The sequence below is a fragment of the Archocentrus centrarchus genome, chromosome 4 (assembly GCF_007364275.1).
Source record: "Archocentrus centrarchus isolate MPI-CPG fArcCen1 chromosome 4, fArcCen1, whole genome shotgun sequence".
Classification (NCBI taxonomy): domain Eukaryota; kingdom Metazoa; phylum Chordata; class Actinopteri; order Cichliformes; family Cichlidae; genus Archocentrus; species Archocentrus centrarchus.
The window spans coordinates 25,536,002-25,558,836 of NC_044349.1; the positions used below are offsets into that span (position 1 = coordinate 25,536,002).

At 39.0% G+C, this 22,835-nt stretch overlaps 1 protein-coding gene across 1 annotated transcript; it reads right to left on the reverse strand.

Annotated features, from left to right (window-relative positions):
• Positions 1-5,709: 5,709 nt before the first annotated feature.
• Positions 5,710-7,154, reverse strand: LOC115779404 (mast cell protease 1A-like). The gene is made up of 5 exons (XM_030728049.1): positions 7,049-7,154; positions 6,731-6,890; positions 6,359-6,491; positions 5,972-6,199; positions 5,710-5,877 (listed from the first exon to the last, which is right to left on the reverse strand). Exons 1-5 carry the CDS (start codon positions 7,104-7,106, stop codon positions 5,710-5,712), a joined length of 747 nt encoding a protein of 248 aa, XP_030583909.1. The 5' UTR covers positions 7,107-7,154.
• Positions 7,155-22,835: the final 15,681 nt, after the last annotated feature.

Here is a 22,835-nt window from a genome sequence, read left to right on the forward strand (position 1 = left end):
TTTCCGTCTTTAAATGATTCCTCATATCAGTAAGAGCAGGAAGTATTTATGAGTAATTTACATATCACAGGCATTCTGCTGAGTCCATTTTACACAGAGAACATGAGTTGTGTTCAGTCTGCAGGCTCTTTTTTGTCACTTTGTTAAACACAATTTTAAACCATCCTTTCCTGTTCATTTGCATATTTTTTTTATCTTTTGTCCACATACCTATCTCGTGACAAAAAATTAAATCAAGTTCACATTTTAAACCCACTTGGTTACCTTGCTTTCAGTGTATAACTATACAGAATAACTACGTTATATCAAAGATTCCCTTTTACATACACTGCAGCTTGCAGCTAAATTCTGCCGCTGTCCAGCTTCAAAAATATATCACTGCAATTAACCTGCTAATTATTACCTTTGTTAACCATCTCTTTATAGCTTAACACAGATAACAACAATACATTACATCTGAAAAAACAGATTCCATCGTCTCTCTAAATCAAAATACTCCACACTCTATTTACAGTATGGAAACATAGGGTATTGGAAATTCAGGAATTCTAGAACTACTAGAACTCCCATAGGCGGTCAGAATTACCACCTATGCATAAAAAGGCATAAATGTATTATAAATAAATATAATATATAAATATGATTTATAATTAATAAAAAATTTAGGAATACATGGATTTGTTAACAATCAATTAATGATGGTTGTGGCAAGAAACATCAGTTTGTTGTGATTTGGTGCTATATAAATTGAATTGAATTGAACTAAATTGAACTGAATTTAACTGAACTGAATTGAAGTGAAGTGAATTGAATTGAATTGAATTGAATTGAATCGAATCGAATCGAATTGAATTGAATTCTCAATCATGAAGGTCATGATAGTCTCAAGAGCTTCACATTTTATCCAAGAGTCTTCTTCAGTTTAAAACCAAAAAAGTGGAGAGTCCCAAGTATTTAAACCTTAGTGGAGGTTTTCCCTTTTGGAGGTGGTCACTGACCTACTATTATTCATGTGTAAAATCACATGAGCGAAGGTGTGAAAAAAGGCGTGGGATAACCACCGGGGGTTTCAGGTAAAACCTGTGAGATGGCCAGGAAAGTTCTTTTTATTCTATCTGTGAAAATATACTTTTTTTGAAATTCACTTTCATTACACTAACACATAAAAAGGTTTTATGTCCTCATAAATGTATTGTGATTACATACACTATATTCCCAAAAGTATTCACTCATCTACCTTCACACACATGCAAACTTGAGTGACATCCCATTCCTAACCCATAGAGTTTAATATGATGTCAGTCCAGCCTTTGCAGCTATAACAGTTTCAGCTCTTCTGGGAAGGTGTTAGGAGTGTTTATGGGAATTTTTGGCCATTGTTCCACAAGCACATTTGTGAAGTCAGACATTGATGTTGAACGAGAAGGCCTGGCTTGGAGCCTCAGTTCTAATTCATCCCAAAGGTGTTCTATCAGACTGAAGACAGGACTCTGTGCGGGCCATCAAGTTCTTCCACACCAAATTTCTTCATCCATGTCTTCATGGACCTTGCTTTGTGCACTGGTATGCAGTTATGTTGGAACAGTAAGGAGCCATCCCCAAACTGTTTCCACAAACCTGGGAGCATGAAATTGTCCAAAATGTCTAAGCATTAGAAGTTCCTTTCACTGGAACTAAGGAGCTAAGCCCAATTCCTGAAAAACAACCCCACACCATAATCCCCCCTCCACCAAACTTTATATTCGATTCAGTTCAGTTCCATTTTATTTATATAACGCCTAATTACAACAAACAGTCTTTTCAAGGCACTTAATTATACTTGCCACAATGCAGTAGTCAGACAAGTATTATTCTCTTGGCAACTGTCAAACTCACAATTGTCCATTAGATTGCCAGACGGAGAAGTGTGATTTGTCACTCCAGAGAACACATTTCCACTGCTCTAAAGTCCAGCGTGCTTTGCATCACTGCATCTGATGCTTTGCACTGTGCTTGGTGATGGCTTGGATGCAGCTGCTCAGCCATGGAAATCCATTCAATGAAGCTCAAGGCTCTGTTCTAGAGCTAATCTGAAGGCCACATGGAGGTCTGTAGTGATTGACTCTGCAGAAAGTTGGCGACCTCTGTGCACTATGTGCCTCTACCACTTTGTGGCTGAGTTGCTGTCATTCCCAATCGCTTCCAATTTCTTATAATTCCCCTGACAGTTGACTGTGGAATATTTAGTAGTAAGGAAATTTCATGACTGGACTTGTTGCACATGTGGCATCCTACCACGGTACCACACTGGAATTCACTGAGCTCCAGAGAGCTCAGTGAATTCACAAAATTTCTTTCACAAATATTTGTAGAATCAGTCTACATGCCTATTCAATTGAATTAAATTAAATTAAATTTTATTCATATAGTGCCAAATCACAACAAACATTTGGCTCAATGTAAAGTCAAGTAAAGAATACACAATAATTACAGAGAAAACCCAACAGTCAAAACGATCCCTTGAGCAAGCACTTGGTGACAGTGGGAAGGAAAAACTCCCTTTTAACAGGAAGAAACCTCCAGCAGAACCAGGCTCAGGGAGGGGCAGCCATCTACCACAACCAGTTGGGGCTGAGGGGAGAGAGACAGGACAAAAGACATGCTGTGGAAGAGAGCCAGAGATTAATAATAACTCATGATTAAATGCAGAGTGGTGTATAAACAGAGTGAAAAGAAGTGAATGAAAAATAAATACTCAGTGCATCATGGGAACCTCCCAGCAGCTTATGTTTATAGCAGCATAACTAAGGGATGGTTCAGGGTCACCTGATTCAGCCCTAACTATAAGCTTTATTAAAAAGGAAAGTGTTAAATTTAATCTTAAAAATAGAGAGGGTGTCTGTCTCCCAAATCCAGACTGAGAGCTGGCAGCACAGAAGAGGGGCCTGAAAGCTGAAGGCTCTGCCTCCCATTCTACTCTTAAGTATCCTAGGAACCACAAGTAAGCCAGCAGTCTGAGAGCAAAGGGCTCTATTGGGGTGATATGGTACTATGAGGTCTTTAAAATAAGATGGGGCCTGATTATTCAAGACCTTGTATGTGAGGAAAAGGATTTTAAGTTCAATTCTGGATTTAACAGGGAGCCTAGATGCTTGGTTTTATACACCTGATGTCATGAATGCTATTGGAATACCTGAATTCAGTGATTTGGATGGGTGAGTAAATACTTTTGACAGTTTAGTGTAACTCACACTATTAACCTGTTTCATACAGAAAAGGTTGAGACAGGAGACATAAGTTTCAGTCTGCAGGCTCTCGCAGGAGCCTTGAGGCAGTCTATCAAGCTCAGTACTACTTCCCCCTTGTGGTGAAGCCAAGCAAATACATGTTCACAACCCCAACTAAAAACCTGTAATAAACAAGCCCTTTTCCACCAATAAAATCTTAAAACAAATTACAATTGTGACCATACATTTGTAGGTGTCACACATAAGCAAATGATGTGGCTTTGAACCACAAATGTTTCATACCTCCACATCCTGATAAACGTATTTTCAGAAGACAATAGATGAGTTTTTATGCAAAGTGCAATTTAATAGCTAATCAGTGTATTAATCATGTTGTATGAATGTACGACTTCCATTTTGTATTGTTAGTATGTAAAATAATCACACTAAGCATGTAAAATAATCACAGTCTAGACACTGGCGGTGGTGAAGCTGAAGATGGAGGCTTGAATGGGACTCTGAGTGACCAGGGTGAGGCGGACATGGGGAGAGGCAGGTTGCACAAATAAGAATCTGAAAGGCAGAATGACAGAAGAGCGTTGAGATTTAAAGTATGCAAAATGAAGACTGACTGGCTCGGAGAAGGTGAGCAAGAAAATGATTGGATTAGAGTGATGATGTCAGTATTGAGTTTACAGCATGGGAAAGATGAAGTGAGAGAAAGAATAGAGTAGCAGCTGAATACCCAGGAAGCATACAGAAAAGTGATTACAGATCTTCCTTTTTGAACTTATGCATAAGCTTCATTTCCACAAATTTGCATTGTGAGATGCCCCTTCGGAGTAGCTTTAACATTTGTTTGGTGGCAGCCTTCATGTCTGATATAAATAAAATTAATGGGACACAACTTGAATTTTCCCTTTATCAACATGGTGTGGAGGGCAGCACGGTGGCGTAGTGGTTAGCACTGCTGCCTCACAGTTAGAATACCATCTGGAAGGCCTGGGTTCGATTCCACCTTGGTCCAGGCCTCTCCCTCTCTCTGTGTGGAGTTTGCATGTTCTCCCCGTGCTTGCGTGGGTTTCCTCCGGGTACTCCGGTTTCCTCCCACATTCCAAAGACATGCACTTACTGGGGTTAGGTTAATTGGCTAATCTAAATTGCCCATAGGTGTGAATGAGAGCATGACTGTGAGTGTGAAAGGTCGTCTGTCCCTCTGTGTTGGCCCTGCAACAGGCTGGCGACCTGTTCAGGGTGTACCCTGCCTCTCGCCCTATGACAGCTGGGATAGGCTCCAGCCCCCCCCCCGCGACCCTTAACAGGATGTGCGGAAGCGAATGGATGGATGGATGGAACATGGTGTGTAAATATGTACCAAAAAAATGTCCATGCATATTTTTAAAAAGTTTATAACTTAGGATATGAGCTACTTAAATGATGATCATCATCATTTATATCATCATTTAATAATAAAATTGGGTCTATACCAGAACTATATAGGAAAATGCAATGTAAATCAGATTAAAGAAGCTTTCATTTTAATATTTTAAATAGGAATGCCTTTACAAATGTCTGTCCTTATGTGCTTCATACTGTATCACATTCTCACATTATTCATGTTTTTGAAGCTATTATGACACATTTGACTTGAATATATTGTTATTTAATGCTAGCCTCATATAAGGCCTCAAAATTATAAATGTAGATCATTTAAGCATGTTTCAGCTTGTTTTCTTTTAAATGTTTTAAATAAAACTCCTATACAACTGTGTAAATTAACTGTTACACATGAAAGCAAATTCAGCTAACAGCGGCAATAAATGCAAGATGCTTTATTTGATAATTAAATGCTGAAAAAATATCAAATTAGGGATCAATATGTGAGCTTTAATTGGAAATGACAGAACATGTTCTGAGCTACTAATAAAATGCAGTTACTGGTCTTTGAACCTAATCTACACTTGAGTAAGTTTAAAGCTCATAAAAGAAAAGACAGTTACAACTCTGAATTCAAGAAGTGAGTAATGAGGCTCTTCAAAGATGTAGCAAAGTACATTTTTCACAAGGAGGCAGTGTTGCCTTTTTATTTTAATTAATTCATTTTTAAAAAGAGAACTGGAAACATGGTTAGAGAATGCTATACTTTATTATTTAACAGGGCACTTCAAACAAATTTAGACTGAATTAAATACACTATCAAGTGTTCACTGATATTACATCGCATCACATCTAATGATGGATGGACGGGTGGATGGATGGATGACTTGTTGCAAATGTGTTTTTTTTTTTTTTTTTTTTTAAACATGTAACTTTGACACTGATGTGTTTAATCTCAATTTTTCAAACACATTTTTTGCTGTGGATACATAAAAGTAAAGTATATTCTATTTAAATCTGCCCAAAGACAGCAAAGCCCAAACGCAACATTAGCATTGCAGCGATCAGTTCTTTAACACAAACAAGTTAAGCCAAACGTGATTTGTGCAACCTGCGTTCACAAGCATTACATCTTTATCATGGCATTTCTCATGGTCCATAAGATCCAGTCTCTGGAGTCAGGAATCTTAGAGTACCTATAGATATCAGGGCCACCTGAGTGTGGTGTGACTGCACTGGACACCACCCCAAAAGCCTTTCCATCTTCACAGACCAATGGACCACCAGAGTCTCCCTGAAAGTATATGCACACCAATGCTTTAAGTGAATAGTGAAGCAATGATTATTAAGTTTGTTTATCCAAATGATAATTACAGAAATGTAAGTACCTCAGCTGGTCCAGTCTCTCCCTGAGAACAGTAGAAGTTTTCCAGAAAACACGCCTCATTGTCAATCAGTGTTACATTGACTTCCCTGAGTTTGGAAGAGATATATTTACTGTTCCTGTCTGTTCGTCCCCAGCCAGAGATTAGACATGATTTTGGCAAAGCACCACCAATACGGCCTGCCAGAGGAATAGCTTTCACATTCCCACTGAACTTTGCCTTAGAGGTCAACTTGAGGAACAAAAAGAGATATAAAAATGAAAATCCAAAAATAACTTTTTTCTTTCAGTGCAGATTTGCCTGGAGACCAGTACATTTCCAGTATATAGATATATATATATGGATATATATATAGATATATATAGATATTCTATGTGATGACATTCTTACCTTCAGAAGCATTACATCATGCACATAGGAAGTTCCATTGAAGTGCTGATGTGGAAATGCTTGTTCCACAGATATGCTTTGAGTGTTATTGCTTGAGAGCACATTGTGAGCTCCTAATATGGCTGTATAATTCCTGAAATGACAAAAAATGAAGTGAAAACAATTATGAATAAAATGTTTACTGTTTCTGTGACAGTGTTTTAATCACAAACCCAAAGTAATTGTCATGTCACATATAGATAGACTATTTATTCATGGATTTTGAAAATGTCAAGGCAACAGCTTAGATTTTAGAATGGATAAGAAATTCTGTCAGTGCCCAGGACATTTTGGCATCATGCCATGGGTAAACATAAAGTTTGATAAACTCACTTGGCTTGACAGTGGGCAGCAGTCATCACAAAATCCTCATTCAGAAGGAAGCCACCACAGTACTTTATCTGACCATTTGACATGTGCTGCTTCAAAAGCACCATGTATGGCCTGCTATGTGGCACAGCCTCATGACCTCCAACGATTTTCCCTGAGTGAACTGGAAAAACAAAAAGAAAAATACCAGTTAAACACATCCATTCTCATGCATTTTTTTTTGTGAAAAAGACTAAAATTCAAGCTCTTGTGTGCAATAGTGTAAAGCACATTCTACAATGACCCATATGAAAAAGGTTATAAAAACACCACCAAACTTACCTTGATGCTCAAGAGTCAGTACAGTTATCAGTATGGCCAGTTTACAGTGAATAGACATGGTGAGATCACAGTTCAGCTGGGTTAGTGAAGAGCAGTGGCAGAGAGCATGCACAGTTTCTGTCTTTAAATGCTTCCTTGCATCAGTGAAAGCAGGAAGTATTTGAGTAGTTTGCATATGCAAGTGATGTGGCTTTGAAGTGATTAACACCTTCAGATACTGAGAAATGTTGCAATTTAAGACAGCAGATGAGTTTATATACAAAATATTATTCAATAACTATTTAGTCCATTGTGTCATAATGGATGTAGGACATGCATTCTGGACTCTTAGTAAGTAAAGTAATCATATTTTAGCTGAAGGAAACTAAGACTGTGGTAAAAATGTGTAGACATAAACGCAAAAACAGGCTAGTTTCCTAATTAGTTTTAACCTGTTACTCAATTTTGCAGATTTTCAAGTCATGAATTTTCTTAGTTATCCCTTCCCCTGTTCACTCTCTATCACAAGTAAATTTGCTTGGATTCCCATTTCAATAAAATTATACCTCACACAAACCACTTTGTAAGTGTATATGTGACCACAGGTTAACTTGTAATTGAGTTAAATGGGGCAAGCTTGCGTGTAAATCAGACCAATGTAGTGAGCTGTAATAATTTAGCCACGGATGCCTCTGTGGTAATACCCAGAGCAGTGAAGATCTATATTGACATTTTATATTTAAAGCTGTGGCTTTCTCAGAGGAGCCTCTTTGTCTGTCACACAGCCCCAAAGGTAACATTATTCTGATGTTATCACGTCATAAGACAGTGCATTAAAAATAGGATTTGTTTGAAAGTGTGGTTCGTGGAACTTGAAGTGAAATGTGACTCCAGAGCTACCAGAGGAATGAAGAAGTCGTTAGCATACTGTGTGAGAAGACAGGAGATCGGTTAGCAGGCGTTTTCCTACAAGCCTGCATAGGGAAAGAATATTTCCTTGTGTCCCACACTTAATAAGACAAATGTAAGTGCGCTATATATAAAATGCAATTTGTGCGCTCGTAGGTGTGACAGATACAGAAAATACACGTGTGAAGTTCAGCACTTGGTGCTTCAAGTAATGACTCAGTATCAAGCATGAGAGTAAACCTCAGCAACAAGCAGATCTGAGGAGATGAAAACAGCAATAGCTATAACTTCTTTTTTTTTTTTTCACAGTGTAGTCAAGCCTAAAGGTATGCAGCTTACTGACCACAGTGTGCTGACATGTTGGTTACATCACTTCCTCAGTCTAGACTCAAGTATGTCCGTCTTATATCTTGGCCATAAATGTTATTGTCATTGTTTTGAATGATGCTCAAAAGGGTTTTAATGTGTTGGAAGAAAAGAGAAGATGTGGGAAGATGAGAAGGAAATGACTGAACAGGTTTTTGGGATGTGAGCTCCTGGAGTCCAGGGTAGTAATGGGAATTACAGGAGGAGACGCAGAGAGGAACTTGCTTGGTAGAACAGGGCCTTTACCATCACTTTTATGAGGACCACGGGGCTGAGAGGACTGGCTGGTTTAGCCATTGGACAAAGCAGCAAGGAAAGCGGGAATGTAATAGCAACCATCAATCAAAGTGCAAATTACATGTTTATTAAGAAGAAAGGAAAAAAGACAACAATAAAACCAACAGACAGGGAAACAGACATTCCTAGAACAGTCAAAACAGATCAAACTGTGGATTTAACTGAAATCACATATGGGAACAAAAGTTTATGGCCTGAGACCCAAACCAAGGTGACACTGACTACACTTACCAATCATTCCAACATTAGCTTAGTACGTACTTGCGAATGAATCTCTTTATTACCCAAATATGGTTAAATTGTTACACCTTTTTACAAAAATGTTTCTTTTGTTTTCTTCAAGGTGGAGTTTGTATTTGCTTACTTGACTTCCTGCATGCTAGGTTAATTAGTGATTTTAAATTTGCGGTGAGTGTGTCAGTGTGACTAGCTGTTCCCATATGTTAGTGTGTAACAACTAGGAACAAGAAGTGTTCATGCATATGATTTCATGTGTATTTCAATTAAGTGTTCATTGTTTATATGCTGTTATCATTGAGGTTGTTGGCTCACACGTGGCCCAAATTACTGACGCTAGTGGCTTGCTGTCCAAAAAAAGACAGCAGTTTTATAGTTTCATAACTGTAGCGTAGCTACTGTGGTGGAAAGGTGTCACAAATAAGCACATGAGAACCTACATTGGCAAATCTAAGAATAAAAACAACACTAATAGTTTTCAACTACTAGATTTTTTTTTTTTTTTAATGTTTAATACTACAGAGAGAGGCATCAGTGAAGCTACAGGGGTTTCATACCATAAATGAAGAATTATTATTTCTAAATTTCCGCATAAATTATGTGTCCCAGTTTTGTTTCAGGCCATTTGACCTAGACTATATTGTTCTTTTTCATCTTGAAGTCTTGATGATGATCATTCTCAAAAGCAAACAACAGAACAAATGAGTCACACTCACAAGTGGTTACTCTGCTTGAGATGGAATCTGTAATGCTAGTTTCCTTTCTCAAGATGAAAAGATTGGATATAGAGCTGCATTTTCTAGTTTGCTAATGCAGAATTGAAGAAGCTTTATTCATTGCAAACTGTTAAATCATAGTCATTAAGATATGTATATAATTATGTGAATTATGACAACAAGTATTGAATACCTTATAAACTTGATGCCTAATGAAGGTCTACATCAAGCTGTGGCATTGCACTGAAAAGAAGTAGTTTACTACAAGGTGAGAAAGTTTAGTAATTTTTTTCTGATGAGAGCATCAGCTGTTGGTTTTAAGCCTGCATAAATGATTTTTAATGAAATTCGTGTACTCATTTTAATGCTTTCTGAGCAGTGTTTTTGCAGATGGAAAACCTGTGCTGCACAGACAGACAGCTGGCCGGTAAGGCCTAGGGAGAATCAGCAAGAAGACAGAGAATAAAAAGCATTCACCGCTGCTATAAACCATTCTATAGCTTCTATAGCATTATTTGTCCAAGACAGAATATACCCTATTGAATGACACGTTCTTTTTAAATTAACTTTGAGAAAAGATGGAAACAGAATATAGAATTAAAGTGATATTTTCAAAAGTGAATACACTTTTAGGTGACTGACACACTTGTTGCAAGTCATTTTCCTCTTTTCTTAATGTAACTGTTTTAGTGTTGTGATTCGTCATACAGAGATCCACACAAACCACAGTTAATACGCCTCCCCCATACTGTATGTGCTCGCTATGACACTTTGCAAGGTAAAAAAAGAAGGAAAGAAAGAAAGAAAACCCTGAAACTCACTATTGACTTAAATGACATGAGCTGATATTGTAAGAGAGAGGCATAAGCATGTCACTGTGGTATAAATATTTATATATCATGTGCACATATGATCGTGCTGCAGTGAAACACAAGGAAATGTGTTTTTCCTATCATACTACAATCTCAGCTGCAAGCAAAAGACTTTTATGTGCAGAACCTTTGAAATTAAATCATGTGTTTGTGTGTGCTGGACACATTAGATGTAGAAAAAAAATATAAGAAGGTTCACGTTCCCACCACAGACTATCATTTCTCTGATGCAAACTTTGGCTTGCATCTGTCATCTGACAGTCAGTCTTACCGCACTGACCGAAGCTGCAGAAGATACTACGTCCTATGATTCAAACCTATGATCTTCTGGTGATTTACCTCGCTTCTGCTTGTTTAACAGCTCGTAAAGAATGAGCTGTAATTCTCAGGCATCAGCTCTCAAGCACATTTGGTGTTTCTTTGCTCTACTACTATAAGACCATGCTTTGTTGGGCTGTTTTTGGGGTCTTAGTTACACACAAGTTAGATCACACCTAGAAAGACTGAATCAAAACAATAAAAGCATGACTAGGCAGGACATATGTAATTATTGGCTAATTACCTTAAAAATACACGCACACACACATCTCCTGCTACAAATGAGCCTCTATTCAATTAACACAGCTGACAAAAAGAGCGAGCAAAGAGACAAAGCATTTAACTGAGCCTTGAACGCTTAAATTATGTCTACTCTATTGTGTTTTTCTGTTCTTCTTGAACCACTTCAATCCAAAAAACACATGCTGTCTATCCGCTTTGGACATGGAATTCATATTTAGATGTATCAGATTTAAACCAGTATAACGAGAAGATGGGAATTCCAACAAAACAGTTGGGCCACATTTTTTTGCAAGAAAAGTGATACTGGTAGCTAATAGCTTCCAATTCTTGAGTTGTGCTATTTATCAGGTATTTCAAGAGAACCTGTCAAGAGTGAGGAGATGTAAACCAGCTTGTAATTACTAAACAGCATGTTTTCATAATGAATGTTTTGGCCTCTTCTTATCTAGTCACATGTCTTTAAATAAAGCATGTCGAGTTGAAGAGGAGCAGGCCTGATTTCTCTCATCTCTGGATCCTTAAGTTTTTCTGTTCTTACACACACTTTCTTACAGAGCTATATTAACCAGATAAAGTTCTTAGTTTGGTTCTTAGTCATATATCCAGCTAGTTAATGTTACCTTTAAAAATAACATTAACTGTATCAGATATTTTATATATATATATATATATATATATATATATATATATATATATATATATATATATATATATATATATATATATATATATATATATATATATAATAGCCCTACCTAATTATGGTCAACAAAGACACACAAATCAATATCGCTATTTTTTTTATTATTATTTATTTATTTTAACATTATTTAACATCTGACTGAGATGTGAAGTGCTTCGGGTTACCAATACGTACAGTATAACACAGAACTGCTCCACTGTCTCTCACACACATCTGCATGCACACAAGCACAGAATATGTTTGCAGAGCACAGTATCTCCCCATCAGCCGGTCTGTCGGAACACACAGATCTGGTGTTCTGACCACAGACAGTACCTCAGAAAGACGTGTTTGTCAGTCAAAAAGTGTGGAAACAATAACACACCAACGAAAGGGTGTTGTCTAGGCTTTCACAGTAGCTCAAAAGAGGTCTAAACGTAGGCAACATAAGACTAACACATCAGCCTTTTTCAAGGAGGGCAAAGTAAGGGTCAGATGTAATTAATAGGAATGGAAAGCTGATATTTAGACTTTCCTGTTACCCCCGTTATGACTGAGTTAAATGATTGGAGTGCCAGATGTTGGAGGTTTTGGTCTGACCATGTCACACTGGGTCATGATCTGCTGTGTTTAGACTGCAGATTCACCTTTATTTTTGTGAAGGCTCATTTGCAGGTTTTCTTTCTCTTTTCGCTCTTTTCCTTTTATTGATTCTAGAAATGTTAAGTTTACAGTAGAGCAGGAAGGATGTGACAGATAACCAGGGTTATTATAGTTAACGAAAACGAACGAAATAACGAAAACTGAAATTGAAAAAACATTGTCGTTAACTGAAATAAATAAAAACTATAATTAAAAGGAAAAAACGATAACTAATTAAAACTGAATTGTGAGTTTACAAAACTAACTAAAACTAACTGAAATTATCGATAAACTGACTTTCATTTTAAGCCTTGTGGATTGATATGAAATCATTGTTTCCGCTCTCGGAGTTTAAGCTGGGAGCGCCACAGGACAACTGTGAGTGCGCATGTGCGTGCGCTCACCGCGCTGGTCCGCAAAGTAATTGCTGCGGTCTGCCGAGAAAGCGGCAGAGTCCCGTATGGAGGCTCTTTGAGTACAAACACCTGCACACGACCATAAGGTAATTAACACACACAATCCAGCTACACAAGCATAAATGCGGACATGAGGTCGACAACTTCCGTAGGTTGTGTACAGAGGCCGCAAAGACCCTGCAGGTTTAATTAGCGAGCATCTAACCAAGCTAGCTCCAAAACAGAAGCAGCTTCAGGTGGTGAGAACATCAGGATGCAGATGGATTTGAGCTTTGACTCCTTCAAAGAGTTTGTTTTTGTTTAACACCACATGTAGGCGTTATTAATCTGCTGCACTGATGCTGAAGTTTATTGTGGAGTTTATTGTAGAATTTATTGAGTTTGGGAGTTCATGTTTTTCTTTGTTTCTCCCTGTTGATGTTCATGTGTGTCCTTAATATTACACAAATTTAGCATGTCTTGTGAACAGTTGGTTGTTGACTATATTTCTTTAAACTGTATCTTTTGTCAAGTTTTCATTACACAATAGTCACTTTTGCGCCTTGAATCTTGCACCTGATCAGGTATGAAAATACTAAAACTAATACTGAAACTAACTGAAACTAACTAAAACTAAGCATGAAACCAAAATAAAAACTAATAAAAACGAGCAAAACCACTCTGAAAACTAATTAAAACTAACTGAATTAGAGAGAAAAAAGTAAAAACTAACTAAAACTAAACTATAATGTAAAATCCAAAACTATTATAACCCTGCAGATAACCTCTTTTATTTTTAGCTTTGTCCTGTGAGCATTGCTATCCCTTCTCCATCGCCTTTTTCAGATCTGTTTTCCGTACTGCTTCTGATTCAGTGTGTTTTGTCTATGTGTCCTAAACTTTCTAAATTCTAATTAGTGTAATGTTATTTGAATGTGACTTCAGTGAAAATATCAGACAAAAATCTATGAAAAAAGAAAACTTTCCTCTGCTCTCAGCATCATTCACTCACAGTGTTTTGCAATGTGGGGATTTTATAAAGCTATATATTATTAAAGAAAGACTACTATCATCTGTTTGTGCAAAACAGGAATACCTGCACGGTAGATGCCTTTTATTCGCACCAGGTTTTCTTTTCCCGAGTCCCCAGATTTCATTTTTACACAGGAAGCCTTGACTAGATTGCTCCCACCAGATGAGAAACTAGACTGGTATTCTGAGTATTTGGCATTCAGTATTCAGTTGCAAGAATAAAATGTTGGTATTTGAAGGTATTTGAATCAATAGAGGACAGGAGATGGATAAAGGGGATGAGAGTGAGAACAATAGAGTGTGTATCTTTAGAGTGGCCTGCCTAGAGGTGGAAGAAGAGGCAGACAGTCTGTGTTTGTCATTAAATGAAAAATTTCAATGGAGAAAACAGACGAGTCCTTCTTATCTGATGATTCCTGACAGCTGTTATTGGACACAAGGGGTACATGAGTGTGTTTTTGTGTGCATTTGTGCCTGATGAGTCTCTGCATGTCCTTCTATGTGTGGTTTTGATAATAAAAAGGTGACAATTTATTTTCTCTCCTCGACCACCCATACTAGTACCAATGTGCTCTATGATTTCTGCTACTATTGACTGAACATAGCTGAGAATGCCATTAAAAAAGAAGCCTCCTTACATTGCTTAGTTTTCAGTATTGTAATCTCTGCAATACAGAGGTCATTTCACTTAATCTGTGATTAATTTTTCTGGATTCAAAACTTTTTTCTCACTGTCTTGTTGTGCTGTTAGGCAGCAAAGCTGGCATGGCGCTGTTTCTTTATGATTTAGTGTGGCATCAATGGCTCAGTCACTCCCTACAATATATCAGTGTCACACCTGCTGTTTACTGAACTTGCTATGACTCCACTTGGCTAAGTACATCAAAACCATTTAGAATAACAGTTCAAAAAGAAATGATAAAAGACAGAGGGATAAACATTAGAAAGTATGAGGATGTGATTGGCTGTCAGGAAAAGAGGACAGGGGGAAAGAAAAGTATATTTAGAAGTAAACATTTGGCTACACTACCTACCATGACAAAGAAGGTTCATATAATCGCACACTGTTTGAAGCACCAGTTCAGATGCATATTATTATAACAAATGAAACCTTGTACTTCTTAGGTTTCATTTGTTTTCACAATTCCTTGTTTGCCACAATGATTCATATCCCAAATGTCTGCCTCTTAAGAGTGCAACATTCTTTTCAAGGTCTCAGACTTTTCATATTACAGGCCATTTAGAAACTGGTACAACAGATTGCAAAATAATGTAAATTATGACTGAGGACAAATGCAAAAGCAATCATGTAAGAATTTAAAATGCTTGTAAAATATTAATTCTGACCTCCTTTCAAAGTATTCTGAAGTTTGAAGTGGTGATAATGTATTACTATGAGATATCATTAAATACATCCACTGTCCTCTTTATTGGACCCCCTTTTGTATTCAGAACTGCTATGATTCTTCATGGCGTAGTTCAGCAGGGTGCTGGAAACATTCATCAAAGATTTTGATCCATATTGACATAATAGCATCACACAGACAGCATTTGTCAGCTGTACATCCAATGTGAATCTCCCATTACACCACATCCCAAAGGTGCTCTACTGGACTGGGATGTGGTGACAGTGGAGGCCTTTTGAGTACAATGGCCTTCCCATGTTTGAGAAAGCAGCTTGAAATGATTTAAACTTGTGACGTGGCAAATTAACCTGGTGGAATAAGTCATCAGAAGTAAGAAAGAGATAGATATGGTCAGCAACAACACTCAGGTAGTGGTGCTTTCCAATCTTCTATTGTTTAATTTTTGTGGGCCCAGTTTCCTGTTCTCAGCTAACAGGAGTGGCACCTGGTGTGGTCTTCTGCTGCTGTACTCCATATTTTTCAAGGTTCAACATGTTATGCATTCACAGATGCTCTTCTGCACACCTTGATTATAACAAGTGGTCATCTGAGTTACTGTTCCCTTCCTATCAGCTCAATGCAGCCTGGCCATTTTCCTCTGTCTTATGGCATCAAAAAGGCATTTCCACCCATAAAACTGCCACTCATTTTCTCTTTTTTAGGCCATTCTCTCTGAATCTTAGAGATGGTTTTGATGGAAAATTCCAGTAGATCAGCAGTTTCTAAAATACTCAGACCACTCCATATGGCACCAACAACCATACCACATTCAAAGCCACTTAAATCACATTTCTGATGTTCAGTTTGGACTTCAGCAGGTCATCTTGACCATGACTGCATGCCTAAATGCACTTAGTTGCTGCCATGTAATTGGCTGATCAGATATTTGTGTTAACAAGCAGTTGAATAGGTCTACTTAATAAAGTATAATTACTACTGTACTGTGATATTGTTTATGGAGGCTGAAAAGTTTGCATTTTGTAAAAAGTAAATAAAAGTTCAAAGTAATGCTTAACAAATTAATTAAGCTCGTAACATTTCTGCAAGACCATTTAGCACCATGTGCAGTTTAACCTGTGGAAAAGATGAGTAAGCTGGCGGGACTTGGTTTTTAGAGCAAAAGAGAGGGGTTCAATTTACATCTTTAAAAAATGGATAGCTGCACTCTCAAAAAATTGTGTGTAATAAGTGCAGATTCAGCAAACACGTGTAACTTGGAGGATGTGGAAAATTAATAATATCTACAGTTGTTTAAGTAATTTTGGCCTTTGGCTCATTTGTTCTTCTTTTCCATGAAGGAGGCTATCAGAACTGCTTATTGTGTATAGATGATATACAGCATGAGTACATTTTAGAGAGACCTTCTTTAAAAAGGAGAAGCTACAGCAATCTATCTAAAGTTATCTAATATTTCATCTGAGACTCTAGCAGCAAGCTATGTATTTCTATGTAGGATTAAATTTTATCATAAACCACTTCCATGTCTCAGTTGAGATGCAAACAATGATTGGTAATTGTCTTAGTCTCAGACAGTATGTTTTCAGTACTACGTGACCAGAGGGCAGAATCACTTGAGTCATTTGTCTTCAGTTTCTGTTGAACTGGACAATCACAGGACCTTTAGACCTCCACTTCAAAGACTGGAATGACACAGCACCTCATTAATTGTTCCACAGAAACTCTTTTGCTCATAGCTCACACTCAGGGGCAGTCAGGAAAACAAAGAGGTTTCCCTGAGCAATAAACAGCTTATGGCAAGGTACTTCCTGCCCTGACCTACTTTTCTGAAAACGTAAGTCATAAAATTTCCAGAACTGAATTGAAATTTAGGAGCACGTGGAAGACAAGCAGTGTCTGAGGCCGATGCTGAGTTTGCTGTCCCGTATGATGAGAGCAGTGTGGTAAAATTATGAACATGTGAACAAACCATTTGAAAGTGCTGAGAGGGTATGTGAAAAATTAGTTGTATTCATTTAGACAGTGGACTTGTTAGGAATCTGAATCAAATTTGTTTGCTATATTATTGTTCTACAGCTGGTTCACCAGCAATTTTTTCAGTCAAAGAGAGCGAAAAGTCAATTCTCTAATGAGACAGATTTAAAATAAAGTGCACATACGTTGTTATTTATTGTGGTGCAGTGCAAGTATAAAGGATTAAAAATATTGTGTTACCAAATAAATCAATATATACTTACATTAAGTTAAAAGTTACAAATACCACCCCTGGAAACATCAGACCTGATGTGTATGATGTATATAATTTGGTTTGTGGTACTTGGTTGGTGCAAAGTGGTTTGAGTATATAGTCAGAGTATCCAGTAAGGTCATACTTAATTAGTCTTGACTCATTTTGTCTTGTAAATGGGCACTGTGACAAAAAAAAAATTCTATGTTTACACAAGGTGTTCAAAAATACACTGCTCAAAAAAATAAAGGGAACACTCAAATAACACATCCTAGATCTGAATAAATGAAATATTCTCATTGAATACTTTGTTCTGTACAAAGCTGAATGTGCTGACAACAAAATCACACAAAAATCATCAATGGAAATCAAATTTATTAACCAATGGAGGCCTAGATTTGGAGTCACACACAAAATTAAAGTGGAAAAACACACTACAGGCTGATCCAACTTTGACGTAATGTCCTTAAAACAAGTCAAAATGAGGCTCAGTATTGTGTGTGGCCTCCACATGCCTGTATGACCTCCCTACAATGCCTGGGCATGCTCCTGATGAGGTGGCGGATGGTCTCCTGAGGGATCTCCTCCCAGACCTGGACTAAAGCATCCGCCAACTCCTGGACAGTCTGTGGTGCAACGTAATGTTGGTGGATGGAGCGAGACATGATGTCCCAGATGTGCTCAATCGGATTCAGGTCTGGGGAACGGGCGGGCCAGTCCATAGCTTCAACGCCTTCATCTTGCAGGAAGTGCTGACACACTCCAGCCACATGAGGTCTAGCATTGTCCTGCATTAGGAGGAACCCAGGGCCAACCGCACCAGCATATGGTCTCACAAGCAGGGTTCTAAATTAACTTTTTTGATCACCAGCCAATCAGAATTTCCACTCGCCAAATTTTCTTTCTTTCTTTTCTCTGTCCTCATCATCACCTGCCTCGTTCCTCTTCTCGCTCCTCTTCTCCCCCCCCTCCAGCTCATACCTGTCAAGTTTTGTATTTAAAAATATGGGAAATTTTCCGCTGCTGAAAATAGAGGTCACTATATGACGTCATCGCCTAATTTGCATAATTGTTCATTTGGATGACTGTAGTTGGAATCGAGGCTGCAGGAGAGAGGAAAAACATCTTTAGAGAGACAAAAAGTGAAGAAAAAAAAACACCATAAATATCTTTAGAACTACAAATGAACTTTATGAAATAACTTAATGATTTTAATGCTTTGCCTAGACCCACATTACATAGATCAATTTTGTCCTGTATTGTTGAATGTTAGAATATCAAATTTAACGAAAACACTGTGGGGTGAGACTGCTAGCTACGTTCAACCCTCCTCCTTTATCTGGGCCACTGTTGCCAACTTGTGTAAGAAAACTCGCTGTCGCCTGCTCAAAGGTTGATAAAGGCCGAAGCGAGGACCGGGGATGGGAGCGGAGGGAGCGGGTGGGCAGGCTCGGGTTTAAGTGAGGTTCGGGGGTTGGAGGGTGGAGACAAAGCGAGGTCTGGGCGTTGCCAAAGCGTACGAAGGGACACAGTAAGAAGGCTTTATGTACACAAAACATGGTGTCAGCGGGGGATTTCGCTGTCGCTATATCGCTTTATGGGGCAAAAAAACCCAAAAACAAACCAAAAAAAACGCTAAGTTGGCAACACTGAGCCCAACTGAGGTCCAGTTGTTTTTACGGGGTTGTTCCGGCTATCGGTACTAAATTAGTGATAACCTAGTGACAATTCAGTTTGGAGCGGCACAGGAATGCTTTAGAAAATTGAAAACTGAAAATACGGGAAAAATACGGGATGACGCCGGTGTTATGCCAAAAAGTGATCGTCTGCCAAAAACTGATTGCCAGAAAATGATTGCCCGTGTTTAAACTGTGTAAATGACTTGCTGACCTATAATCTGTGAAAAATATGTCAAACATTTCTCTCGTGAATGATATCAAGTAATTTTGAGTAAGAAACAACATTTCTGTCACAAGGTAGACGCTGCAATCAGTTTTTGGCAGCGACTTTTATATATTCTTTATTTATCAGGGTAAAAACTGTGATCGGTCAGATTTTAAAGAGAAATCTGGCCAATAGAGCAGCAGAAATCAGAACAAATATAACATTACACTCTATAAAGATATTTTAAGTGACCAAAGAGGACTGGATTTATTATAATGTACGTGCAATAATGCAGAGTCATAAACATAATTGAAAAACAGGTCATTTCTTCATTTTATATTTAAGCCCTTCATAAATCCTATTGACTACACTCTATTCACCAATATAAGCAAAGACATTACACATAAAAGCACATAGAAACATCGAAAATCACTTTATGGCAGACGATCACTTTTTGGCACAACTCCGGGACAGAGGGGTAAAATACGGGAGTTTCCCGGCCAAAACGGGAGACTTGACAGGTATGCCCCAGCTGTCCCAGTCTGTCCAAGCCTCAACCACCTCCGCATTTAGGTTAAAAGTTTTTACTAAGCTAACGTTAACTACCTCCTCTTTCAATGTGCTCTCTGTTTAGTTCTGGCCCCGTTTACTTCGCTTCTACCTTGAGTTGCTCTCTGTCTTGCTCTCTCTGTTCAGTGGTGTTAGCGTTCATTTCCATGGTTTCTCGCGCTATTTTCACTACAAACTGCGCGCAGCCAATGGGCGTATAATGTCATGACATAGTGCTAAGGCATATAGTGTTCATGGGAAATGTAGGAAGTACTGCCAGGGGATAAATGACCGAGAACGGAGCCTTATGTATCATGCATGTAATGCCTCTTGCATCACTGGCAAAATTGGCTAGTAAGTTTTTATTAACACCCACCAAAATGATTTTTTACCTGCATTTGGCGCGTTGGCGGGTGTTAATTTAGAACCCTGCTCACAAGGGGTCTGAGGATCTTATCTCGGTACCTAATGGCAGTCATGCTACCTCTGGCGAGCACATGGAGGGCTGTGCGGCCCTCCAAAGAAATGCCACTCCACACCATTACTGACCCACTGCCAAACCGGTCATGCTGAAGTATGTTGCAGGCAGCAGATTGCTCTCCACGGCGCCTCCAGACTCTGTCACATCTGTCACATGTGCTCAGTGTGAACCTGCTTTCATCTGTGAAGAGCACAGGATGCCAGTGGCCAATTTGCCAATCCTGGTGTTCTCTGGCAAATGCCAAGTGTCCTGCACGGTGTTGGGCTGTGAGCACAACCCCCATCTGTGGATGTCGGGCCCTCATACCATCCTCATGGAGTTGGTTTCTAACCGTTTGTGCAGACACATGCACATTTGTGGCCTGCTGGAGGTCATTTTGCAGGGCTCTGGCAGTGCTCCTCCTGTTCCTCCTTGCACAAAGGGGGAGGTAGTGGTCCTGCTGCTGGGTTGTTGCCCTCCTATGGCCTCCTCCACGTCTCCTGGTGTACTGGCCTGTCTCCTGGTAGCGCCTCCAGCCTCTGGACACTACGCTGACTGACACAGCTCGCATTGATATGCCATCCTGGATGAGCTGCGCTGCCTGAGCCACTTGTGTGGGTTGTAGAGACCAAAACATCAGCCAGAAAGCATAGGTACTGAGAATTGGTCTGTGGTCCCCGCCTGGAGAACCACTCTTTTATTTTGTGTGTCTTGCTAATTGCCAATAATTTGCACCTGTTTGTCTATTCCATTTGCACAACAGCATGTGAAATTGATTGTCAATCAGTGTTGCTTCCTAAGTGGACAGTTTGATTTCACAGAAGTTTGATTTACTTGGAGTTATATTATGTTGTTTAAGTATTCCCTTTATTTTTTTTGAGCAGTGTAATTTAGTGTAATTAAACTATCAATGTGACTGGTGCTCATGTGAGGTTTGAGGCAAAATATAATGAAACTACTTATTAGCTTGCATTACAAATCGAAACCGGAGCCAGAGCGGTCATCTCAGCCACCAGCCAAGGGGCCTCTGCTGTTGGCTGGTGGTCCTCACTCACACTGAATTGCAAGGGAGATCAACAATAGATGAGTGCTGGTTTTGTGGCAAACATGGACATTATGCTTGTAACTGTCCTGAGTGGCCACGCAATGACCAGCAATAAAAGTGGGGGTAATGACGGGCAAAACAGACCTTATGCCAGCTCCACTCATACTATTGATTAATGACAGTCAAAGCACCGAGGCAGACCTTGATGGACTCTGATCCAGAGCAGAATTTCCTGGACCATAGAACTGTGAACCCAATTTAGCATCACACTGGAGAAATTGCCATCTACCCTCCAGATCAAGTCTCTGAATGGAAGCATCCTGACTCAGGTCACTCATCACACCGTGCCCATCCATCTAACCAGCTCTGGCAATCACAGTGAATTTTTGCATCTATTCATCTATGATGTTCCTGGTACACTAATGGTTTCCCTTGGCTTAAAATTCATAACCCCTCTATTGACTGGTGTCACCAGAGACTAGAGTGGACTGGGGTGGAGTACCCACTGCCATGAAGTCTGTTTGCAATTTGCTTCTTTTTCCAATGAGTCTCTGTCTCAGACTGCGGATGAAACCTCAGAACTTTGTGTTGTTCCACAAGATTATAGTGCATGAGGTATTCCAGAAGGACCTTGCTCTCCCCATTCTTCGGTATCATGCCTACAACTGTAAAGAGGAGCTACTGCCTGGGGTCCCCTTACCAACAAGTCGCCTGGACAGTCTGGAGACTATGGAAAAATACATTCGAGATTCATTAGCCGCAGGAAAAATCTGTCCCTCATCATCTCTTCTGGGTGGCAGGTTCTTCTTCTTCAGAAAAAGGACAGGACCCTCTGGCCTCATATTGGCTTCAGAGGTTTGAATTATATCACCATTGAGAAGTATCCTCTGTTGTTACATTTGTCTGCAGCTGTGTTACTACAGGAGGATCTTCACAAAGCTGGACTTACGAAATGTTTATCATCCAGTATACATAAAAGAAGGCGGGGAGTGGAAGACAGCTTTTAATACTCATCTAGGCCATTTTGATGACCTTGTCATGCCTTTTGGCCTCACCAAAGGCCCAGCCATTTTCCAAGCTCTTGTTAATGATGTCTTCTGAGATTTTTTCAAACAATTTGTTTTCATCCATTTAGACAACATTCTGATCTTTTTCAAAACCCCCTCTGAACATAAACACCATGTCCTTTAAGTCCTGCAAAGGGTTCTGGAGAACAAGCTATTTATAAAAGGTGAGAATTATAAATTTCATGTTGACACTGTTTCCTTCCTTGGCTACATCATTGAGAAGGGTCAAGTGAAGGCAGACCTGGCCAAGATCCAGGCAGTAGTCAAAAGCTGATTGCCTCTGTTCCTGTGCTCATCCTGCCCGACACCAACAGTTCACTGTTGAAGGTGATGCCTTGGATTCTGGGGTATGCGCTGTTCTCTCGCAGTGATGTAATGAAAAAATGCATCCTTGTGCTTTCTTCTCCCCTTGACTGTCCCCTGCAAAATGGAACTAAAACATTAGTGACCAGGAGCTCCTGGCTGTAAAAATGTCCATAGAGGAATGGAGCCACTGGATTGAG

What these genes read in the sequence shown, in the direction of transcription:
- LOC115779404 (XM_030728049.1), bottom strand. Translation starts at nt 7,106, where the DNA reads ATGTCTATTCACTGTAAACTGGCCATACTGATAACTGTACTGACTCTT. An exon ending in GCTGCCCACTGTCAAGCCAA is followed by an intron (nt 6,492 to 6,730) that starts GTGAGTTTATCA and finishes TTGTCATTTCAG; the next exon opens with GAATTATACAGCCATATTAG. An exon ending in ATGATGTAATGCTTCTGAAG is followed by an intron (nt 6,200 to 6,358) that starts GTAAGAATGTCA and finishes TTGTTCCTCAAG; the next exon opens with TTGACCTCTAAGGCAAAGTT.